The sequence below is a fragment of the Plutella xylostella genome, chromosome 13 (assembly GCF_932276165.1).
Source record: "Plutella xylostella chromosome 13, ilPluXylo3.1, whole genome shotgun sequence".
NCBI lineage: Eukaryota > Metazoa > Arthropoda > Insecta > Lepidoptera > Plutellidae > Plutella > Plutella xylostella.
The window spans coordinates 10,010,001-10,034,720 of NC_063993.1; the positions used below are offsets into that span (position 1 = coordinate 10,010,001).

The window sequence follows — 24,720 nt, forward strand, 5'->3', positions numbered from 1 at the left end:
GGGGTTTACTCTATATGATGAAAACCTAAGTTTTGGAGCGCTGCTCTGCGTGCCACGACTCATTGTATTAAACGTGCCCATTGCACGATATCTCTATTCGTTTTTTGTCAGTATATGTAGAGTAACCCTCCAGAGAGGACTACGCATTTCTGTTCATCAGAATCTGGGCAAGAGCTGTTCAATTATTTGTCACCCGGAAGGTGTGAGCTGAATCAGTGATATGATGTGATGCAACATAATTTAGTGACTCTCAGCTGTTGTACATGTCATTTATGATATTTTTGATCTCATCTTAGAAGTGCCAGCACAAATAATAAAATCTTTGGGCTATTTTGAGGATATCAATTAATAATTTACGCTGCAATTCAGCATTCTAAGTAGGTTTATAAAAAGTATCATATTTACCAATTTGGTATCAAATCTATGTAACAATGTATGCATGCATGTTCATCTGTTTTTACTTCATGTGAAAACCAGCTGGCAACAAGACGTGTACAGTGCGACAAACTTATCTGTTCCGGTGAGAGCGAACTAAATTGATCCATATCGCATTGCTTACTAATGAAGTATATATTGATGTAGATTAAATGGGTTTATTAAAACCGCAAGGGCAAATTACCACTACGGGCAAACTTAAAACCTTATAGAATTAAGACATATTAGATATTTACGTAAACTCTTACCGGAACAGATAAGTTTGTGGCACTGTAAATTATATGAGCGACGCCACTGACCGAGGCAATAGAAATCACATTCCAAGTGCCAGCATGGTGTCAGGCAGGGTGCGTGTATGACAAATGGCAAGCTTGTGTCGGCTCTACTAAACGATTGTCGGCCCGAGATATATGGACACACATGGCTACCCATGGCTACACATGGCTACCCATAGCACAGGGTATCCTAGTTTGGGAGCCAGGAACCCATTTCTAAACCAAATAGGCAAATAAATGTTTTCATTTCATTTCATTTCATTTCACATTATTCTGATGGTATAACAGCTGGACTAGCCCTGGATGGAGAAGTTTTTGTATTTAGTACATTTATCTAATTTCTATCATATTTTATTGCTAGTTAATATGATTGTATATTTGTACCCAACTAGTTATTATTCTGTGTGTGTACAAGGTTTGTACATGGAAATTTTATAGTTTTAAAAAATATACCATTAGGGCTGATTTTAAAGTCGCTAGAAACTGATTGTATGGTCAAAATAACTTTAAAGTTCAGGAGTTTACTTATTTTGTTTCTACACAACTACGGCTCTACCTATGGAATTGGCCACATTATCTGTAGGCGCAGTCTCTGGACGGTCAATTTATTCTTTTAAATTTTTCAAGTCATAAAGAAGTGAAAAAGTTTCGAAATACTCGACCATTATCGTTTTGAAGATCATTGCCAAGCAGTATTAGCACATTATGTAGAGTGGGCGTACTGTTTATCTATGCACTAACTATTCCATGTTATGTCTTACATTACGAATAATGTTTATTGCATCATTTCTTAAATAGAAACATTGCAAGTTTCAGAACTGTTAACATAATTTCTGAACCGTTATTTGTCTCTAGGAGCCTAGGAATGTATTGTTTATGATCTGATCAACCGATTCGACTACAGTATAGTCCCCAATTCCAGAATTTCAAATTTAGAATAATCTATAGGAGTCAATTTACGCGGGTCCGATATGTAGAACGGTGTTCCAGTTTAGTTTAAATGAAGAAAGAATGGCAAAGGTGCGCAAACATCATCAGCCGACACAAGCGACGAGCAAACATGGAGTATGATTGTGCCGGATCGCGACTTTTTGCCGAGCGCCAATCAGCGCGTGGCAGTTGCAATTATCTCTGGAACAAATCGAATTATGATCCATTCGGATTTGCACGAATTCGTATTTCGAACGAATATAAAACGGTTTGCATTAAAATTTGGCGCGATGCATGGGATGCGTTGCTATTAGTTGGGTCGGCTAGTGTTTGCTGCCTCTGTCGTTTTCATTACGCCTTCCGTTGTTTGTTTACGAGCCTTTTACTAACTTTGTGTACGAATTTTAATTAACCTTTAAAAATATGCGAGTCGCTTTTTTTCGTCTGACAGGGCAGATGAAAAATGTAACGATTATTTATTGATGTGACGTTGGCACGGGTAGGATTTATTGCTACAAATTTTGTTTATATTTTAACTTTACTTATAAAAGCCGTATTTCTTTCATCGTTTGCATTTCTGCAAATGACTGGCGCCAATGACTTTTGGCATCATATAATAGAAATAAAAATGTAATGACGACAACTATTCAATGTGAATAGTTCAATTTGGTAAATCCGCCAGGAATTTAGATTGCTTCATTGATACATCGAACAATGCTCATTCATGTTTCAGTGAGTCAATGAGTCTAATTAGCTAAATTCACAGTTTTTGTCTGCAGTCCAAGTTTTTGTCTCATTGAAAGTCAATTTATACTGATCTATTCTTTATAAAACTCTATCTCAATAAACAACAAATAACGTTAACGTAACGTAGAGCTAACGTAGAACTAGATTCATAACATTGGGATAAACAGTAAGCCCTATAATACTTATTAACTTTACTTGTCACTTTTACAGTTGCACAAAGGAACTTAAGCTAATGTCGGCATTAAATCTATTGCTGCCTTGTATTGACTGTACCCAACTGTACTTACGAAACGTATACGAAAGCTGTCACACATAGCTTAACGTTCCTTTCTGCAACTTCTGAAAGGTATCATGTTCCAACTGTACCCTTTAACCAGACAACCACACACAAGTAAACCCTCCCCGTCACCCATTCCAGGTGTGGTTCCAGAACCGGCGCGCCAAGTTCCGCAAGCAGGAGCGGCTGGCGCAGCAGAAGGCGGGGGAGTCCCCGGTGAAGGCGGAGGGGAAGCGGGACAAGGGGGCGTCCCCCGAGCCCGCGCCCCCCGCGGCGCCGCAGCCGGCCCACCATGCGCTGCCGCACCTGTCGCCGCCCGACCTCAAGCCTATCACCTCGGCAGGTAATAGTCGTTTTTAACCAACTTCGTCTCTGTGGAGTAAACATGGGGAGGATTTTGCCCAGCCGTGGGACATTGAAATGGCTACATAAAAAAACCAACTGGGGTGACTGGTTATGATTGGATGTAGATTGCATCCAGTGGCGTGCTTTGGGAGAGGCCTACGTCCAGCAGTGGACTGCTAAAGGCTGATGATGATGATGACTTCGAAAAAAAGAGGAGGTATTCAATATGTATTTTTTATGGACTATGGGGAAATGAGATATTGAGTGGAGAAGAATAGACAAGCGGCCTGCTGAACTGACTTTCTTAGATAGGTGGCCAGTTAGTTATATGCCTGAATGAGGAAGGCCAAGGACAGAATGATGTTGCATTCCTTGGGTCTATGTATAGTGGATGATTACAACATGATGATGATAATGACCTTGAAATGTTCTTATTTTCATCACCATTAGTTCACGATAAAACCATCGTTACACTTACAGCACATACTTATGATTTCAATGTAAACACTACTGATATGTTTAAAAATAAAGGTTGCATCATATCAGCTTCAGCAGCGTACATTTCAAAATACCGAAGTGCTATTTAGATAAACCGTATGTCTATCAAGAGAGTAATATTTTACGCATTTTATCGCTAAGAGATTTTCTCGAGAGCGCAAAGAGTTCTATTACTCATTCGATATCAAGTACTCGTGAATATGTGTATGTATCTTCTTATTCGTTCGAACTAAGTACTTTAGTAAGTAGCCAATGTTTTTTTATATGTATATACATATATATTATTAGGTAGCAACAATGTATACTATAAACTGTATTTGGTGAAAACTAGTGAAAAGTAACTCTTATATGAATTAGGATAAATAATAATTTGCCTTGTGCCAAAAGTGGTACAATGAGGCAAATCGTTGTTACACGTGTTGAAGTGTCAATATTTTCGTTGGTTTTCTCATTTATTTTTATCTTATCGTCTAGTTGTTTTGCCAAAAAACATTTAGGTAAGTTTCGCAAAAAATCATTTGTTTTTTACAAAATCATAATAATTTTTGAATAATATCTATTAAAAATATAGTAAACAGCATACCTAATTCAATATAAAAACAAAATTGTCTTGCATCCACTATTCTTTCTGAAACTGATCGAAAAATAATAAATACATGGGCATATTCAAGACCCGAGAAAAACACGTGTATAGTAATGCTTCCCCGGCCGGGAATCGTACTCAGGACCTGTAACTTTAGCAATAAGAATAAGTGGGTAGACTTAAAAATGTATAATTATGTACTTACATTTGTCTCTACACGTGATTATAGCAACTCACATGTTCTACGCATGCGCTATAAGCACCGAGATATTTTAGATCGCGATGTCATAATCTATTCTTAGTCGCCGTATCAACCGAAGTCTTTACGTGTTATTACGTTGATCTTCGAATAATATCTCAGTGAGTCATCGGGCAGGGAGCGGCCACACTCGCCAGAATTAACCCAGAGCTTTGTTAATATTGGACTTTGGGACTTAATATTAAATTAAAATTACTTTACAATATTATGATAAACGTTCAATATACAATCCCGACATTTGTCGATGTATGACAAACGATTGAGTTTTATAAAGTTATTTAAAAAAAAAGTTACAATGATAGTCTAGATAGGAGTCTCGGTGTGGCAAGTCCCACACTTCGACCAATGGGCGTCTATTCCTGGCGTCGAGTTGCGTGGGCGCACATAACAAGGCTGTTTTCGACAAATACATACTTCTCTGCGTATCGGAGGGTGTTAAATATAGATTTGTATGAAATGTGACAGTATGATTATTTTCAACGCAAACGCCTACGCATTCGGGTCAAGTTCGGGTTGTTGTCAACTTTCAATGTCGCTCTGAAACCTTCATTAATCATCCGAGGCGAGCACGAGGCCACCCAATGTGCTAAAACGTGGACTATCCTTACCCCTATACCACTTTTGCAACACCCTGTAGGGTATAATGGAAAAAAATGGCTCTAATAACATTTAATATTAAAATCGGCGTTTCCAACAAGCTAATATTATTAATTAGACTAAAACCTTCCCATCAAGCCTGAAACATTCGTACACCAAAAGCTGGACGCTCAGTAAATTATTCGCTCACTTCCCTAAAAGCCATAAGTGGCACAAACCAGGCCCACATTAGGTGCGGCGGTAATCCCATCACGGCCATTTACGGCCGCCGCCAGATTTTCACTTCGGCTCATTTGGCGTAATTGGCGCTGCAATGTCACTCACGTGTGAATAAACAAGGCTGGCTTGGATTAGCTGATTAGCGCTGGAATGAAGCGGCTAGATCGTTTAATTGTGTTACCGCGATTATTTCCCATTAGCGTCTCGGCGCAGTCTGATTTTGCTCATGCGATTTCGATGCAATTTTCCTGGTTTTCAGAGTCATAATTTTGTTAACGTTCAGGCTGTGAAGTTTGGGAAGTTAAGCTTTAGTTTGAAAGGCTCTGTGATTATGATTAGCGGTCGCTTTTAGCCTTGCATTTTCTGATAAGCGCAGATTCTTACATAAGCTGCACTAGATAACTGTGTTTACTAGACATTTTACTTTACTGTAGATATGTAATTAGTTTCTTTGTAAATCATTTCAGATACCTACCTACATTGTGATGTTTTCAATACCTATTGGAATGCCAAGAAATTGTTAACAAAGTAGAGTTGGTACAACTGGGCGTTAAGATACAAAGCGTCGCGTCGGTATCTCACACACACTAGCCCACCTATTATGCCTTAAATATCCCACCATAAACCAGCACTGGCCACCCTGATCACACGCAAACGAGAACAACTAACGTAAACTGAAGTAAATTTCATGTTTTCAGCGAACAAGCTGTGTGAGGAGCTGAACGGCGGCGGCGGCGGGGGCGCGGGGGGCGCGGGGGCCGGCAAGTGGGGCGGGGGCTGCGGCCTGCTGCGGCAACCTTCGGGGTTCCCCTTGCTGGGGGTCGCGCCCCCGAACTACCTGCTGTCGGACCATCTGGGGCCACTCGCCAAGACCAACAACCATCTTTTCTAATGCCCCCAAGACTGGGGCTACAAGTGATGCTAAGTTGAAGAAGACTTTTGAAGGATGTTGAACAGTGTGATGAAATATGTGCCAAACTAAGGGTAGTTTAGAAAGTGTGTAAAACGTTCAGTGCCAACGAAATGCAATAATAAAGACTATGTTGCGGATTAGTTTAAGATTAATGATAAATTAATGGATCGTGTGTAAAGATTTATCTAAAATGTATGAATGTAGTTAATATGCAAGGTAAATTAGATGGTAATTGTAAGAACTACGAACTGACTTGATGAAACTGTGTGTCAAAATTGTACATAAGGATATTGGGAATAGTAGTTATGTACTATAAACTGTACTGTATACGTGGTAAACCTAATATTAGTTAGAAAATGAACAAAATCATCTTTACCATATTCAGTCATTTTCAGAAAATACCTATAACTATTTAGCAGATTTTTAAGTTACCTTTACTAATCAATTTATATTCTAGTCAATATCTAGTCATTCCGAGAATTCTAATACTAATGATTATTTAATATGAGCTAATACTTCAATATATTATTTACTAGATGTTTTAATTTATTTTGAAAAAGTATATAGTCCAAGTTTGTAAATATGTATGTAAATACATGTATTTGTTTAACATAGCAACATGATTTCTTGGGTTTTGTGAAAACTACTTAAAAGAGTCGAGGGTGTTTTAATAAAGAAATTAATAAACAGTCCACAACGAAACTTTCTTTTACTTAATACTATACTGGGCAAGAAATAAGGAACCAATGTGGAAAGTGGAGAAAATTAATCAATACATAGTTAGGTATATGCTCTTAAAGAATGTTTAAGACAAACTAATCATCCAAGTAGTGATACAAGAAAATACCTCATCAATTTAAAAAATGCTATTTTAACTATTTTTCGAAACGATTCCTTAAAAGTCATCCGTAGAACACATTATAAAACTTTAATCAATATACTTATACTATAACTGCCAGTTTCAATAACTCTATCTATCGATAGCAGACAGTTACTTTCATACGATTTTGACAGAATGCAACTTTTTATGTGTCAAAGTCGTATGATAGTAACTGTTAGCTATCGATAGATAGAGTATTGAAACTGGCAGTGAGTAAATTTAAATAAGTAAGTATAGAAACAAGTTTCACGTGTTGCTAAGTTTCTGAAATTTAACGTATTATTTATATACTTATACAATTTGTTAAAGAAAAAAGAAAAGATAGAGAAATTATTTTCAAAGTTCCGGTCATTGAAATACCACGAGACTACAGTACCTACACAACTGACATTGGAATTGCATGATTCACGCCAGCCTTCGCACTTTTGTTGTTAATTCTATCATGTCACTGACTGGGCGGACAAACGTGACACTTGAAAACTTTAAAAAAAGTATGAAATAATGACTTCATTTTAGTTAATAAACGTCACTTTTGGTCTAAACGTTTAGGTACTTTGACAAAAAATTTGCTCGCTAAATTAATATTTTGTTTCGTAAATAAATTTTAATGACTACACAACGGACTTTTTAACACGAACAACGACAAAAAACGCTTAAATTATAAATTTATGACAATGACATGTGGTAATTTGAGAGGTGATGAAACACAAAATTATGTCAAACGTAAATTATTTTAATTATACGACATTATTACGTTTGCACAAGCCATTCCTCACTTTTAATTGTTCCTGTCATATTCAGAAAGCACTAAAGTTTTGGCAGAGATTATAATTTAAATAACCTTGTTTCAGAATCGTTGACCGCTTCTAACCTATCATCTGAAATTTTATGAAATGAAAAAAAAAGAATGAGTAATACCAAGTAGGTATGTACTCTGAAATTGGAAAATAAATACTTAAATAGTATGATTTTAGAGTAGATTAGTGGTCTCTCAAATAGAATTTAAGTTTGATTAAAACTTTCTTTGTTAATTATTCTATGATTTTCAAGTTGCGTAAAGCTCTCATTTTTAAATAACACGCTCATCTTTAAATACTTAGAAAATTATTGCACTAAAATCTAGAGCATACCGTCTACTGAATTTCTCCTCCACTTTTCACCATTGGCTTGTTAGCACAGGCATCCTGAGAACAACACAAAAACTTTATCTCTCACATCATGACAACGTTAAAAACCCCAGATTAAACACCAAACAGTCCAATTAATCACAGAACACACTAAAAAGTCGCATTGTTTGCGTGTTTATAAATATACATGTCCGTAGTGATATGCCCGCGTGTGCGGCGTAAGTGCGTGGGCGGCGTGGACAGAGACAGATCAGCGTGGCCGTGGGCGGGTCACGTCACTGGCGTCTTCAGACAAACACTAAGTACTCTATACTTTATATGGGCTTTTTCTGTTACTATTCTATTTTATTCTCTGTGGGGGTGTAAGGAGATGGCTCTCTCTCGAATGGAAACATTGTGCACATCCCCTAGGTCTAAACTGCCTCTGTAAGCTTGGACCATTTCCCACGCGGATACATATACTTAGATATGCAGGTTTTTTCACGATGTTTTCCTTCTATTACTATACAATCATAAATTTCTCCTACCTGATCTTTAAACACTAACGGTCTTATTCATAAAAAAAACCTTAAAGTAGGTTTACTGAGCTCAGTAGCTACGGAACACTTTAAGCCTATTTGAGGTTTCATAAAAATCTCTATTCATAATCGTTCCGTAAACCTTCAATGACTATAGTGATGCTAATAGATTTCACAGACCAAACATTTTGACATTTACCCTATTAAGTTGCCGGTCTGACGAAACCATAAACAAAAATAGCGAAAACTTTCATTCATTTATCAATCTCTATTATCTATGTTAGCCACGGCGCGGCACTTAAAAAAGTTTACGTTGGCTTAAAGGCGCAGTGGCCAAGCCAAAACCCACAAAAAAAAAAAAAAAATTAACGTTACCATGGCAACTTATTTTCAGCAAATATTAACTCACAACAAATGTCAAATCGTCAATAAAGCAGAACAGCTGTTGACCGGCCGCCATGTTTTTGTACAATAGGAGGTTTACGGAAGGTGTATAGTAGGGTCGAGCCAACTTTAGCATATCAAGGTTTTACGAATCAGTTGGAGAGTTCTTTAGCGCTATTGATCGTTTATGAATAAAGTTTTTTTGACATTTGCTTATAGCAGGCCTATAGGTCTCCCGTAACTTTTTATGAATAAGACCGTAAATCTATATACTTACTATATTTATATCCATATACTTATGGTCTACTTGTAGTCTAGTGATGGAACTAAAGGTACAGTTCGCAGGTTCGATTCCTGCATGGGGCCTATAATTTGTACAAACTCGATACTAACAGTGGCATGATGGGTACAATATGTACACAGGCAGCGTATTGTAATTCTACATGGGTCACATTCTTATTAAACTAACTTTTGTTTCACAGCTTGTGTTTTTTAGAATAAAAACACATCTTAGTAACATTCTTTCTTTGACTTCAATATCAACACCATAACTATATTTGGTAACTAAGTATATATTTGTTTGGGCAAAGAACTGCTACGCGGCGTAGCATAAGCGACCGCCTACGCCGTAGCTCGTAGCAAAATTGTTCTATGAAATTTTCAAAACTTAAAGTATACTGAGTAAAGACTCGTAATCAACAATCTCAAAATACACACGTTTTTATATAAATTAAGTACTTTCATTTGTCACTTGCTTGAGTATTTTTTATAATCTAATTTTGTAACAAAATGACTGAACGACTCGCTTTAATCAAGAGTCGTTGAACTCAGTTTTTTTTACATATTTCGTAAAATTAAAAGTATTTTTATTAGAGAATGATGAAATGTTTTATATACAGGCGTGATGTAGCTTTCTTTTTACATCTTATAGTTCAATAAACTTTGTTTTAGAAATAAATAGTATTAGCTTATTACCATTTAATGAGATACCTCTGACTACCCCTTCGGGGATTACTGTCGTGAGCATATGTATGTATGTTATGAGATAAATGTACTTACAAACTCTATTTTCTAAAATATATAAAAAGAAAAGTGGCTGCGTAGTTTCTATGCATTGATCGACAATAAGTAATATTCTGATATTAATACGAATATTAAGGTAAAATATAAACGTATACTTAAAATTTTACTTGTAAAAAATTTTGTAATTGTGTACCCACATAGAAATATTATTATTATATATTAGGTATATTCTGAATAAGTAATTTATTCGCACATCGAGTCACAAACAAGTGTAAATGACGAGTATTTACGGCCATTATTATTTACTTTAGTTGGAAGCGGATCGTTAGTTTCCGCGGGCTTGAGTTATTGCATTCCAAAATAACATTTCCTTGCAACGTGCAGCTGAAATATACAGTTTCTTAGTAAACGCACGGTTAGCATTCCTGTACTATAAAATATAGGTAAATACTATGTAGGTATTTTATGAAAGGAAACAGTCATGATTTTAAGCCTTATTGGGTACCCACTTAAATCATGTTAAACTTGTGTTAAACCTTATAAGTTGCACTTACTTATTTCGTTAGTTTTTTAAATACAGTTTGTGACCCGTAGGGTCATTTTCTATTTGTCATTTTTTCAGTTAGTTCTATTTAAAAGTTATTGCAACTGCCTAATAAGGTAAGTTCAGTAGACGATGATCACGAAGTAAAAGGAACTATAAATACATGAAATCAATAACAAAGAAGTCTAACTTACTCACAACGTTGAATAAAAACCTGACTCACAGGTTTATTTGTCGGTGCCGCGCGTGAGTTTTCCAGAAGGGACTCCCTCCATGTATAAATAGCTGGGTTCAGCTTTCAGGAGCTCAGTTTACCGGTGCTCTCCGAAGTGTTCACATCACAGACAAACGCACACACACACACAACATGTCTCTGGAACGTCAAGTCCGCGCCAAGGTTAGACAACACACTTTTCATAATTATCACAGCTCATTTATCATTTGAAAATAATTTTCAATGCTTATTTTTGTTGGCTCTTCATTTTTTGCTGAGAGTACATCAACAGTCACTTATTGTAGGTTTAAATAATCAACCTATAAAAAGTTTCAGTTAAAGTTTAGTACTTAGTTAAAGTTTCAGGATTTCCCTTTTCAAATTATGCTTTGAGAACTCGATAGAATCACAAAATCCATAACATTAATCTACCCCTAAATCCCAAATCAAGCAATTAAAAATTTATTACATAAAGATAAAGATAACCTAAACGTCCCGAAACTCAGCCCTTGTTCTCACATCCTAAACTACTAACTAAAATACACCCATCACTCACTAAAAAGTCTCTAACCATTTTCCTATCCAAAACAAAACACTTAAGACCTCTTTACCCACAGCTCGCTTCCAAGCGCAACCCCGAACTCGAAAAGCAAGCCCAAGAGTGGATTGAGGGAGTCCTCGGCGCCAGGTTCCCCCCCGGTGAGGCTTTCGAGGATGTCCTGAAGGACGGCACCGTCCTCTGCCAGGTCATGAACAAGCTGAAGCCTGGCTCCATCAACAAGATCAATACCTCTGGAGGACAGTTCAAGATGATGGAGAACATTACCAAGTGAGTTTCAGTACCTGAAAAGGAAATGGGTTTTTTATTTGTTGTAATTTCGTAATTCATAAGGAAAGTCAAATAAGGTCAAATAAGCTAAAGCAAAAGAAAGTAAGCAAAGGCAAAAGAAATTTCAGAGCTATCTTTGCAAACTAGAATTTTGCTATGAGTAGTGTCTATAATATTTCTTTATAAATTGACCTGACTAGGCATTTATACCTCTAAAGATAACTTTTTAGCTCTCCTAATCTACCAAACGGGCTTGCACGGCATCTTTAACGTCGTATATAAACTCATACAATGAATCACGTCGATAACCCCAGCGTACACCAGGGACAAATTAAACTCTGTTTATATTTTATTTCCACAAATAGTCTGACAACCTTTGTCTTCCACTAGCTTCCAAGCAGCGATGAAGGCGTACGGAGTGGCCGACATCGACGTGTTCCAGACAGTCGACCTGTGGGAGAAGAAGGATATCGCCCAGGTCGTCAGCACGCTCTTCGCCCTCGGCAGGGAGGTAAGAACTTACGAGAACCATAGACAATATCTTCATCAACCGACCTATTCTTCCTCTGGTGGAGAAAGTCAACCTTCATGCGTCGCTGAGCAAAGAGGTTGAATTCGGATGTTCATTCGAGACATAAAACCTTTTTGCGATGAACGATACATGGAGGTGACTTAGGTCATTATTCTGAGGGAAGGTGACATGCCATAGACAAGGGCATGTTTAGTTTTTATTGGGCAAGGACGACCTTCACCTCCTCGGAACTCATCCAAGAATCTCAAGGAACAAGTTATAAAATATTTAAGATGTCGCAATAACGCAATAACTTGCATCTATACTGTGTACAGAATTACGATGCATAAAATAACCACGCGAGGAGTTACAAAATCGGTTACAGTCACAATGTTGCGTGACTATAAAGCTTTCTGCGTAATTTGCAAGCAGCCGGCTTGCGGTTTATGATAGAATAAACATGGCAACACCTCGTCCGGAAAGTTTACAAACAGTTCAGGAATAGATCCTGTATCGGTGAAGCCGTGCGTGCGAGTGTTTGCCTTCCCAGGTGGGAGTTGGCTGCAAGCCAACACGTAGACTCACGACCTTCCGCCGTACTTGCGAACCCAAGGTCACTTCAAGTCCTCTATAGTGACTTTAGCATTGGTCTCTAAACTTTGGAAAAAAAAACTTTTTAAGATTTACATTGAGTAAAGTTGTAGAGCAACTATATCCTCCCTCGTCACTCTACATACCTTCCTAATTACTATATGCATAATTAACCCCATTTCTTTCTCCAGACCTACAGGCACCCCGAATGGCAGGGCCCCTACCTGGGACCCAAGCCTTCTGAGGAGAACAAGAGGGAGTTCTCTGACGAGGTCCTGGCTGCCGGCCAGACCGTCATCGGCCTCCAGGCTGGATCCAACAAGGGAGCCACCCAGGCCGGCCAGAACATGGGCGCCGGACGCAAGATCCTGCTCGGAAAGTGAATACGCACCAAGTGATATTAATCTTAAGATATTTTTGAACGGACGCTCGGTTAGTGAGATCTGGTCGGAATGTGTCACGCATTGGTTGAAGACGTGTGCCAGCGCCAGGAAAATTTAGATTTGTGTCTAAGTGTTTAGGTTAAGTTTTATTATTTATTTACACTTATTATTTTTGTATTAAAATTATGATATTTCTCTATTGTTTTGAATTTCTCCTACTGATGAATTTTATACGCACTTATGTACTTTTATCAAACTATTTACCATACTGAAAAATTTCAAAATTATTTCCTGAAACTAAAAAAAACTGTCATTACCCGATGATATCTTCAAAGTAAGCAGCCGGTTATTTAGTTTAATGAGCACACGCTTTTTGTCTATAAAAGCGTGGTCACCGCTATCTTCTGACAATTGCCGGAAATTATCATAATATCTTCTATCACCTCAGTCCTCACCTCTATATATTGCCATCGTTATTTAGTTTAATGAGCACACGCCTTTTGTCTTTAAAAACGTGGTCACCGCTATCTTCTGACAATCAATTAAATTTTAATTTTACATTGATGTCGAATCGAGCTGTCAAAATCTTAAATTCTTTGTTTAAAATTCGACTCTATGAATGTTCTCGTAAATCTCCTTTTTTGCTAGCAATATTTATAGTTTGATTCAGAATTGCATTCAGAATAGACATCATTGACTCTGCAGCCTGCAGTCATAGTCAGCGACTCGTACTTTTTTGTTTGAAAGTATACTATGTGGAGTGCCTGTAAAAACATATTTTTATAGCACTTAAAAAACTACGTTAATAACAGAATCAGAATCAGAATCAGAATTTATTTAATAAAAAGAGATTACAACACCAATTACAGTGGTCTCCACACTAGGCTAAATACATTAGCATTACACAAGAACTATGAAGTAGTACTTAGATTAATTCTAGGAGCTTAGTCGAGTATGCGTCCGCTTCTCGCGCTTGAGGTTCGATCCACGACTTTGACATGTAGGTACCAATGAATTCTTTAGATTTAGCTTTAGATTTATGTACAATGTAATACCATCGCTCTTACGGTGAAGGAAAACATCGTGAGAAAATATACACATCTAGATCTCCAGCACATCTAGATGCGAGCCCACCAACCCGCTGTGGACAAGTGTGGTGTTAAATGGTCTAAGCTTAGGACGGCAGTTCAGACCTTGGGGATATGCACAAAGGTTACATTAGAGAGAGCCAGGTGCAGGTACTTACACCCCCATAGAGAATATCAATGAAATATAGTAGATTATAGTTACGCAAAGAAAATAAATCTTATCCTTAGGGAGGTGCTTATTAATTTAAATATTATGTATAGAAATTTCGATAATATCTGAAACTCATTATTGTGAAAGAAAGTATGGGGCCAACTTCATATTTGACTAGGCTTCTCTAGGAAGAAGCAACCTCGATAAGCCTTCCACAAGAGCTGCAATACGCATCCCGGTCCGGTGGTATTGACCGTAAGTGCTGGAGCGAACAACAACGCATATATTATTATCCAGCAAAGGCTGATGATGATGATAAAGGTTACGCAGTTCTCACACTGCCTGCATCACGCTGCATCTCGCGTGAATTGTCATGAACGCATGTAGATGCGTTTTATGTACTTTGGATTGAACTGTGCATGTTTTCTACACAAAGGGAGATTTTCAACAATTATTCACGCAACATGCAGTGTGAGAGCCACCTGAAATTTGCGTATCATTAGGGTTACGTCCGCAAGGTAGAGTCATCCCCATTCAGGAAAATTTGGCAAGCTAAAGTTATTAACTTTTATTAGAGGACTTTCATCAGCCAACAGGAGCAGCAATAACTCAATCCCCAGGTTTTCTCATCCATACCTTCGGTCTAGCGGGACGAATCTCGTCCCACGCCTTGCCAAGTCTCACAAACATATTCTGCTGGCCTAGCACGGGGTGCAAGACGCGCACGTCAAGACGTGACAAAAGTGTTGAGTCAGGCTCACTCACATCGCGTGGCCTCGAGAGCGAGTGCTCCGGGAATCTTTTGTTACATCCTGATCGCGTCTTGGGCCCCGTGCTAGGTCTTCTGGAGGTGTATCGCGTACTCATTACTACAAACGAAGCGATAAGTCGCACAATAACATGTTCGTTAGCTACATTCGTTAGGTATACCTACTGATCTGCAAGCTACGAAAAACCACTGTACCTGTACAATAGGTACCCTGCATGTAAGTACATGATGCACATATGAGATAGGCATACTAAATTGTCTTTAATTGAGAAAGCAAACTGCAAATAACGATATTACTCGTACAGTCTCGACTGAACGCAAAAATGTAGAGATGTTCCTCCAATATTCTGCCTAATGACTCTACATTCTTCAACAACGGTTTCTTTCGGAACTAAAACAATAATATTTATGACCACTCCAAAAATAGATGGTGCTGGCGATGCAGTCGTTTGAAACTGCATTGACTGCCCTCTGTTGTACAAACTTAGGACTACATTTCCGAAAAAGAGGTCACTATTTTTACTGCATGAACAAGTTTAGTAGTCTGAGCGTTTGCCAAGATTAAAAATAATTTTGCGCAGGCCTTCTCGATTTACAGAGGCTGTTATTTATAGAATAACGAAGAGCAAAGGCTGTCTGAAGCAGTACGATCGCAGCCTTCCGTTGTAACGGACTGGCGCTAACGACAGCCAGATGGCGCATACATCTATTTTAGTTCTCCATGAAGTCACTAGATGGTGTTGCACCTACAGTTTTGCCGAACAGCCGAGAGATGGAGTTACATGACCCTTTCGGTGAGTTAAATATTATTTATTTTTAAAATTTTTTGGTGCCAATATTCAAAACTTTTTTCAGATGAACTCTATAAATATTTTTGACGTGAGTAGGTATTCCGTGATTAAAATGGCTATGTTACTCATCTGTCTCCAACTAGCTCTACTTCCATTCAAAGTATATGGAAATAATTTTAACCTATACCTACCTACCTATAGTTATGATAATGATAGAGTATAATTTATTTTATGTTCTACTAACCTGTACGAGACATCTTAATCTTTTTGGATTCTGCTTATCTCTCTTCACTTATCTATAAAGCTCTTTCAATCATAATAAGTATCTCTACATATTTTACATAAATCATCCGTTATAGGTCGGCGAGGAATCAATTTATATAAGCTACCTAATTAATTATGGAAACGATTAAGTATCTAATTTATAAAATGTTCATACTTGCTCCATCTAGTCATGTAGTCATACCTACATATTAATGTGTACGTGGTCTTGTATCTTATTTCAGCCAATCATTTTCACAGCCCTAGGAACCAATCGCAAACTCTAGTTTCAGAAATAGGTATTCAAAGTTCAAAGTTAACGACCGATTAATTTAACACATAAGTATTATTTATCACCATATCAACCATCTGATAATTTATCAGTCCTTAATCTACATAGGCCTCGCAACTTTAGTCTAACCCAAAATTTTTCCCAATTTTCAAAACCTGTAGAACAAACGTTTTTCAGAATGACCCCCAATGTCACCTCCTTTGGGTTACTATACCACTTTTCCAACACTGCTATGCTGATTGATTATAGTTAAAGATACTTTTCATAGCCTTTCCTCACACATACTTAGATCAATATTGATTCGATATTGGCACCTACCTAGACCATTTTGTTTTTGCAACAAGATAAGCAAAAACAAGGCAAAAACCGTCAAATAGCGAAATGTCGGTTTTGGCGGGTGACGCACGCCGCTGCTATCCCGAAGCACGCATTGCGTCATACCTTACACCTTTACCGAATTATCCCTAGCACGTTCTCATAGAATACTCAACTGTATTTCCGAGAAATAGGAAAGAGAATTGCTGAAAATTTACTGAAAATTTGTTCAGTGATATGTCATCGAACTGGCTCGCCGTAGGCTATAGAAGTTTCCATGATGGTGAACTTGAGGGCAATAAACAGACCGTATGTACGTTAGCAACTCATCATAACTAATAGGCATCCAGCTAAGTGCTAAATTATTATATCCGTAGGTTTAATATTGAATGAATTATGATATGGCAAGTGTGGTGAGGTGGACCTTGGGTTATTTACCTTGGTCTGGGTCTATTATAAGGGCTTCGAGGTTGCCTGGACTATAAAGTATCCAGCGTGATTTTCCCGGCAAGAAAATTTTAGAAATCTACCTAGAGTAGGCCGAACGACGACGTTCAATTATGCCGATAAGTAGGAAAGTGTGTGTGAAGGAAAGTGAGAAAGGAAAGCTCGGCAAAAATTTGTAGGATACGCCTTCTGAGTCTTTGGACCATTTTATAAGGAGCCCCGAAGTTTATTTACCATGAAGTAATGAGAAGTAAATCATAACATGCGTATGGCTTCTAGAGATGTGGGTTATAATATGTAAAAATACAATAATTTTCTGTTTTTTATTGTGTTTAAAAAATCCGGTGCTCAATAGGATGTATTTGTCAATAATCACCTCACCATGACTTCCCCATCTCCAGCCTGATATTCCAAGAAGGCAACCAAACTCCAACCCGCCTCGGAAACACCACCCAAAATAGCTGGATCCAGAAATCCAGATAAACCCACAAACACGCAAGGGACATTCATCCCTATTCTTTGTTCAATAAGAGTGTCATAATTACACATTTTGAGCGGTCAGTGCAGGAAATACAATCTAAATACGTTGTCGGTTTTGTTCAGAAACATGTGGTGCAGGAATTCGCTAAATTGTGTTATGTTACGGTGCAGCCGTTATGAAATCTGCCGAGGTGTTCTGGGTCTTTCCAGATATAAGTTTCATAAATCAGGTTAAAAGCACGCTGATATGTTAGGACCGTGAGTTTAGTGCACTCATGTCGTAACTTTTATGTGAACCCTGAAGCCCTATCATGAAGTCAAAACGAACTAACATTTACGAAGTCATTAGTATCAAATACAATTTGAATCCGAAAATCGTTGTCAAAACAAGTTCGCTATAGGGAGCCTGTGCAGATTATAAGGAAAACTTCCTTTCAAAGAATACCTACACTGCCGATATGTTGCAGGAAGCAGTTAAAACCGATATTCCAGCAGCGCCCAGTTACGAAACGTCTATTTCAGTCCGGTTAAGTCCACTCCGTGAGATGTCTCCACACGATTATCATCGTAAAACTGATTTTATCGCCGCCATGTGTTTAGAAAGAGACATGCCCATTCTATTTGTAGACTTCTTTCTCCAGAAAATATGCGGACAATAGCTTCGGATGCTGGCCAGATATTTCCGAAAGGCAGACTAAATTTTCCGAAGCTTTTTTTATTGAAGGCGGGAAATGGGTGTTCTTATAACAACTTTTGTTAACTGTGTGTCATGTGTGTATCTAATATGCTAGTAAGGGGTATGTATGTATGACCTTTCCAACTAACAAATAAACACGTTAGAACGAAATATACCATATATAAAACTTTGGTTCTTAGTTACCTGTAGGTACGAATTTGTTAGTTAATACAAGCGAATTTAAAAATATGTATGACTTCAAGTCGTAAAGAAGATTAACATCCTCAATCTCACCGGACGGATTAAAATAAGTGAATATTCTGCAATACTCAGCCGAGAGCATTTGTTTTATTTTCAGCCTGTCGGGAAGACAAAACGTGTAATCGCGACTTTAATTCGCACTTCAAATGTACCTATTTTATTTTTAATTGAACCAGCTATTTTCGTTTGTTTTCACTATACAATTGTATTTCAGTGCGTATTATTTTCATTTAGTTTGTTGACCGGGATTGTTTCTGCCAAGTTCTACTTTTAACAATCGTTCCATGGTAATCTGCCTTTTGTTTCCTTAATAAAGTAGGTAAGTACCTACTTTTATGTGGCTCAGTTTATAACAAAGGTAGGTGGATTATGGTTTAGGTGAAGAACCTGAACTATAAATAAAGATACAAATCTTAAAGATAGCAATAGAAAGACAGCTACTAATATATATAGAGCACTAGGTAGAAAGAAAAAGTTATTTGTTCGATTCTTGGTAGGCCAAGACTACAAGAGCAAGTCCTATCCTCTTTCTAAAATTGTGTGGTAGGTATGAAAACTTTGATTTCGCCGGCGAGTGGGCGCTGGCCACTCTTGCCTATGAGTAATACTCACTCTGACTAACCGCCAGCCGCGATATTTTAGCCACAGCCCACGCACAGAGATCCACTACACCTGAAAACTCAGCCATAAACACCTGAATAGCTGTTATTTAATACGGAACCCACATTCTTCAAAACATGCTCATGTTCATCACCTGTTGCGTAAGTTCAACGCATGTTTCGATCAGTCGGAATATAAATCTTACAGAAATGAATCAGGGGGGTCACTCTCTAAATTGGCGAACGAACGCACGAGAATTTTCACGCAATCGGCACGCTTAATACATCTAGATAACGAGATAGAGTCGTGGTTAGCGCTGCAGATTTACAGAGCAACCCCAGAGCGGTCGTAAGGCCGGTATGACAGTGTAATCCCGGCAAGCTCACTGAACGTCCTCAAGTGAATTTATCAATGTATTTATTTTGAAGCTGTCATAATTTCCGATGTTGTAAGAAGCTTGCGCTTCGTCTTGCCAAGATGTTCAATTATAACGGCCGAGTGGTCTGTTTAGGAGGACTTTCGATGCTTATCGCATGACCTACCAAAGTACCACCTTTCCTAATACCTTGATTACACCTAGAGTATCCTCTACCTACCGAGAGTCGTTCAATTACTAGCCATTCTGTGGCCGAGGATTGCCGACGATACTGTCTCGCCATCGCCGTAGGTGTAACCAGGGTATTAGAGTGTTCCCGACGGCACAACATGGTGGCATGTGGATGTCAATCAGCGTACTTCAGTCACATAAAGGAATTGATCAACAAAGATATTGGCAAGTTTGAAGAGTTGCCAACGCCGCCGCCTCATTATACACTTTTCGGAGTTGACTTCAAGAAGGCATAAAATTAATGTCACTCGTGATAAAGCTGTTCAGAAATAGCGATGCTTTCAGGATACTTGCGTGGATTTACAGCACTGAAATTTATTCGTGAATTTTATGTGCCGGTACCTCGACTAAGTACCTGAGTTTATCTTTGAATATAAAGAGTAAGGAGTAGGTATAGGTCATGTCTACTTGTTATTTCTTTCTGCGGACATCGATCGATCCAGCAAACTGAAGGGCGTCCCATGCTAGCTTGCTGGCGGATCCTACTCGAGTTTATTTCGTATAAAAATATCAAACTATTTAAGAACAAATTTATTTCTTCGAGTAGGTGTTTACAACAAAAATACTTTCTTACACCATTATAATATTGTACTTATACTTAGTTATGTAGGTAAGTTAGGTCGGTACTGCACCTACAGCCCAACCATATTGGTTAGGTTATGGTCATGACCTGATTGTGTGTACTGCGCCAGATGGTCTTGTGACACAACCTTGACCATTACGGAACCTTATAAGGGATTGTTTTCTTCGCACAAGTCTCGCATTTAATACATAATCAAAACAAACCAACATAGGCAGTTCAATACCACTTTATTTGCTGACCACTTATACCTATAGGTAGGTAGGTACATACCTAACATAAATAACTTAACCAATGTTAATAATCCCCGACATTCTACATTTATAGTAGTAATATTATTTTTGTACGGCTGAACCGATTTCCATAAAACATGGCTAAGAACACTCGGGGTAACATTACATATAATAACCCTAAAAACAAACAAAAAAGTCTAAAATCGGTTCAGTCAGATGCACAGCAGAAACGTAATAAAGTCTTTTTTTGGAAAGATAAGATGGCTCAGAAGTTTTTTGCCTCAGTTCTTCTCCGAATACAGAAAGAACCCCTTATCCGAACGGAGAGTAGTTTGTAAAAATTAACGTTCATCAGAAAATTTTATATTTATAGTTACGATGAATAAAACCATTTGACTTTAACTAAACTTGAACATCCCCCTTTTTCCGTTGGGGGTTAAAAAGTTGTTCATTATGAGCTGCAGGGTAGTTCAGCTTACTATACCCTATATTAGGTAGATGCGTACGTACCTACTTATCTGGATGAGAGGCGGTGTCGTAGCAAAGACGTTGCAAAGCTAAATTTAACATTTGACATCTACGACCGATGCAACATCCTAATTTGGAATGATCTCAAAACAGATGTGTTGAATAATGCACGACGCTATAATTTATAATTAGATGCACTTTGCTTTGATTTTAAATATACGTAGGTAGTAGGTATACATACTTACTATAGAATGTAGCATTTGGCAGACCAATCGACTACATACGTCTTTAACCTTACAATATTATGAAGCCGGATATCCCCATACTTTATTCGAACGTAAGTCGCTGATATCAATGAAGTTTGATTTGTACTTATACCATTGCATGGCTCTACAATAAAAAATACTGTGTCGATATATCTAATCATTCAACATAGGTATTTATTTCAAAGGCACTATCTACTTCCCTGCGTAAATAGAATCGAACATTTAGGAAGTGGTTTAGTTTTTTTAGAATTTAGCAATGTATTGATAGGAAGTGGTTGTTGTTTTTACGATATGGAAACAAAATCTAAGTATACAGGCCAACTATGAAATCATGAAAACGGAAATAAATTCTAACAAATAGTTTGAGCCGATGTTATTTATTAGTCTACTTATGACGTTATCAATCCTTTTATTTTTACTTGTAACTAAATATCTGAAAATGGTAAAAATACTCTTGGTTTTCATGACTTTATAGTTTTACTGTAGTCACCTTTAACTTTTGCTTTCCAATGTAGTTAAGTAAGTATTGAGCTACTTAGCCGCCATTGAAATTGGTTAGAACCATGTTTTTTTTTCTTAAAATTGTTGTTTTAAAGTTTTCAGGGCGGAAGCAGCGGATGGGCCTGGCGACATCCCCACAACGGTATTAGGAACACTCTACTTCCGGTGGGATACCTTGTCTGAAGCACGACACATCCGGCACTTAACTATAGGTAAGTTGTTTAAACTGAGAATAAAATATGAACATCTATAAAAGCTATAAAAGTTATATTTTTTTCCCAATGCGAACATGAAACATTCGATACTTACCATTAAAATATGGTACAGTTGATGGCACCTAACTAATTAAAGCTGTAAAACCTTCTTGGTGCGCTATGGAAATAGCTGAGTACAGGAATATTTTACCTTCTGAAAGAGAATGTAAAGAAGAGATAATAAAATCAGGCCTACAGTGGATTTCAGGAATTTTCTACTATTACAGTACATAAGTACCTTGATAACTTTAGCAGGTTAGGTGGTTAGGTATACAAATATGCCATATTACAATCTGTGGCAAAACTGGCAAGTTTCTATGCTACAGAGTACAGAGAGATCTTTGTGTCAGGCCCGTGCATTTTCTCGCCCAATTCAGCGTAGTTATTTTGGAGTAAATATTAATAGATGGGCAGGTGTGTACCGAGAGTTGGCAGCCAACCACCCATGCTTGCTGGACTAATTGTGAGCAAATAATAAAGAATATTTTGTATTTATTCTCAGAGAGTAATGGTCCGTTGAAGATTAAACGAATGATTTGTGTAGCGGATTGTAATTAACGCTGATCGGGAAAAGAAATCGTTTAAGAAAGACATTTGCAATATGTTACGAAAACCGTTGAGGTGTGATAGATCGCATCCAGTGGCGTGCTTTGGAAGAGTCCGGCAGTGGACTGCTATAGGCTGATGATGATGATGATGAACCGATAAGGTAGACGAGATCAGCCTTAGGTAGCTGTAGGCTGGTATTGGGTTTGGTTTGCTCGGGGAAAACAGAGCATTGAATAACGCTCCATAGTGGCCTAAATAATATGCTTAGTAACCTACGTAACCCGCAACTAAAGCTACGTAGGTTGCCTAAAAGGGAAGCTGATAAATTGTCTGATAGCCTCTCGGATTAAAATTAAGGGCCGCTCCGATAGCAGCTAAGGACATTGATCACCATGCTGAATGTTAGGCCACTTCACATAGATATACCTACATGTAGCTGATGTGCTGAGAAATGTTATGCTATGATATGCCAGGAGCATATCATAGCATAAGCTGCTGAAGGAGACTGAAACCGAAAACTCAGTACCCAGTGGCTTACACGCCTTATATGTTATGTTATGTAGGTTTAACCGAACTGTATTAGTTTCTCCAATATTCTACGGTAAATAAGGTATACCTATATACATTATGTACCCTTGTAAAAATGCATAGCAAAACAGATGTCATTGACAACGTGTTTATGGACACATGAAGTCGAAGCCAAGATGTGATTCACTAGAGTAGTTGTTTCGGTGGACCAAAATAATAATTACTTTTGGGTGAGTGAATCATAATTGTCAATGTAATGACTCTGAGACTGAAATAGTTTTGAAATATTTTCAACGGCCTTATGGACGATTAGCCCATGGCAAAAAAAGGTAATGAAAAATGACGAAGCCAGTAGTGGCCATAAAAAAGATTGAGAGAAGGCAGGCAGAATCCTTCCTGCAAAGAAAATGAATGAGGATGTATAAGTTTGACTTGTGTATCTGCCTGATTGTGTTCCGAGAAAGTCACTTGATCGATTGTGCGTTGAGCCATGTGATTATATCTCAAGTCATTGCCGGCGTACCTATGTGTAGAGATAGAGAAAAAGTCGTAACAAAAGTGAGACGTAAAGTAAGCTAATAGACTATTGGCAATTCGTGGATAATCATTTTGTAGATAAATAACTCGATGAAGCGTCAAAAGCCGATAAAGAATAATCCAATTAAATAACACATTAGCTTTTAATAAAAGAAACTTAGTTACTTATAAAACATCAGGTAAATTTCAAGATTATCTTCTACACTAGCCACTTTAATAGTCATTACTTCTCGCTAATCATTATTGTTAATCATGTCTTCTGGATTCACTACAACGAAATATATTTATTTCATTATTAAGTCCTGTTTTTTAATAGAAGTTCGAATTTCAAGAACGGTATTTTCACGTCTAGGTCAAAAGGTCACATTTTTGACTATTTCAAAATTAAATCTTACTTTTGCTTTTTTTTTCCACCTCTTCAGAAGTGTGACAAATGACAACATACCTACTACACTCCCGGGCAATGAAAAAGTTCCACTCACAAAACGCCGACACCAAACGACCTTTTTTAAAAGATTTAATTTAAAATTGGAACAAAATATTTCCGTTTTAGTTAGTAATATCTCGATGATCTGTTAAATGTACTTCATTGTTGCAGAAGTAGTCATAAAGCTAGCCTTTTCCTTTTTTGAAGTAATTTTGTGCTTTTCTCATTGGAACCTTTTCATTGTCCGTGAGTGTATTTGCCATCAGTTTTATTTGATTGTAATCGCTCTAAAGTAGGATAGGCATTTATTACCTACCTAAATGGAACATTTTCATTGCTCGCGTGTGTATAAATTAGCTTTTCATAGACTGTTGGTCACGTACTATGGTGAGTTGAGCCATGTGATTATATCTCAAGTCATTGCCGGCGTACCTATGTGTAGAGATAGAGAAAAAGTCGTAACAAAAGTGAGACGTAAAGTAAGCTAATAGACTATTGGCAATTCGTGGATAATCATTTTATCGGTAGGTACAATTACATACTTGACCTGACCTTTT

The 24,720-nt window shown here is 37.6% G+C and overlaps 2 protein-coding genes across 2 annotated transcripts in view; both read left to right on the forward strand.

The window, feature by feature from the left end:
* Positions 1-6,767, forward strand: part of LOC105385239 (paired mesoderm homeobox protein 2B) — a 36,545-nt gene extending 29,778 nt beyond the window's left edge. Inside the window, exons 3-4 of the mRNA XM_011555587.3 lie at positions 2,806-3,007; positions 5,864-6,767. Coding sequence (XP_011553889.3) covers positions 2,806-3,007; positions 5,864-6,057 — 396 coding nt within the window. The 3' untranslated portion in view covers positions 6,058-6,767. The remainder of the gene's footprint in view (positions 1-2,805; positions 3,008-5,863) is intronic.
* Positions 6,768-10,794: 4,027 nt separating this feature from the next.
* Positions 10,795-13,277, forward strand: LOC105385240 (muscle-specific protein 20). The gene is made up of 4 exons (XM_011555588.3): positions 10,795-10,951; positions 11,386-11,597; positions 11,988-12,108; positions 12,891-13,277. Exons 1-4 carry the CDS (start codon positions 10,922-10,924, stop codon positions 13,080-13,082), a joined length of 555 nt encoding a protein of 184 aa, XP_011553890.1. The 5' UTR covers positions 10,795-10,921; the 3' UTR covers positions 13,083-13,277.
* Positions 13,278-24,720: the final 11,443 nt, after the last annotated feature.

Coding starts and splice junctions, on each gene's coding strand:
- LOC105385240 (XM_011555588.3), top strand. CDS start 10,922: ATGTCTCTGGAACGTCAAGTCCGCGCCAAG. Junction 11,598..11,987: donor ATGATGGAGAACATTACCAA/GTGAGTTTCAGT, acceptor GTCTTCCACTAG/CTTCCAAGCAGCGATGAAGG. Junction 12,109..12,890: donor TCTTCGCCCTCGGCAGGGAG/GTAAGAACTTAC, acceptor TTCTTTCTCCAG/ACCTACAGGCACCCCGAATG.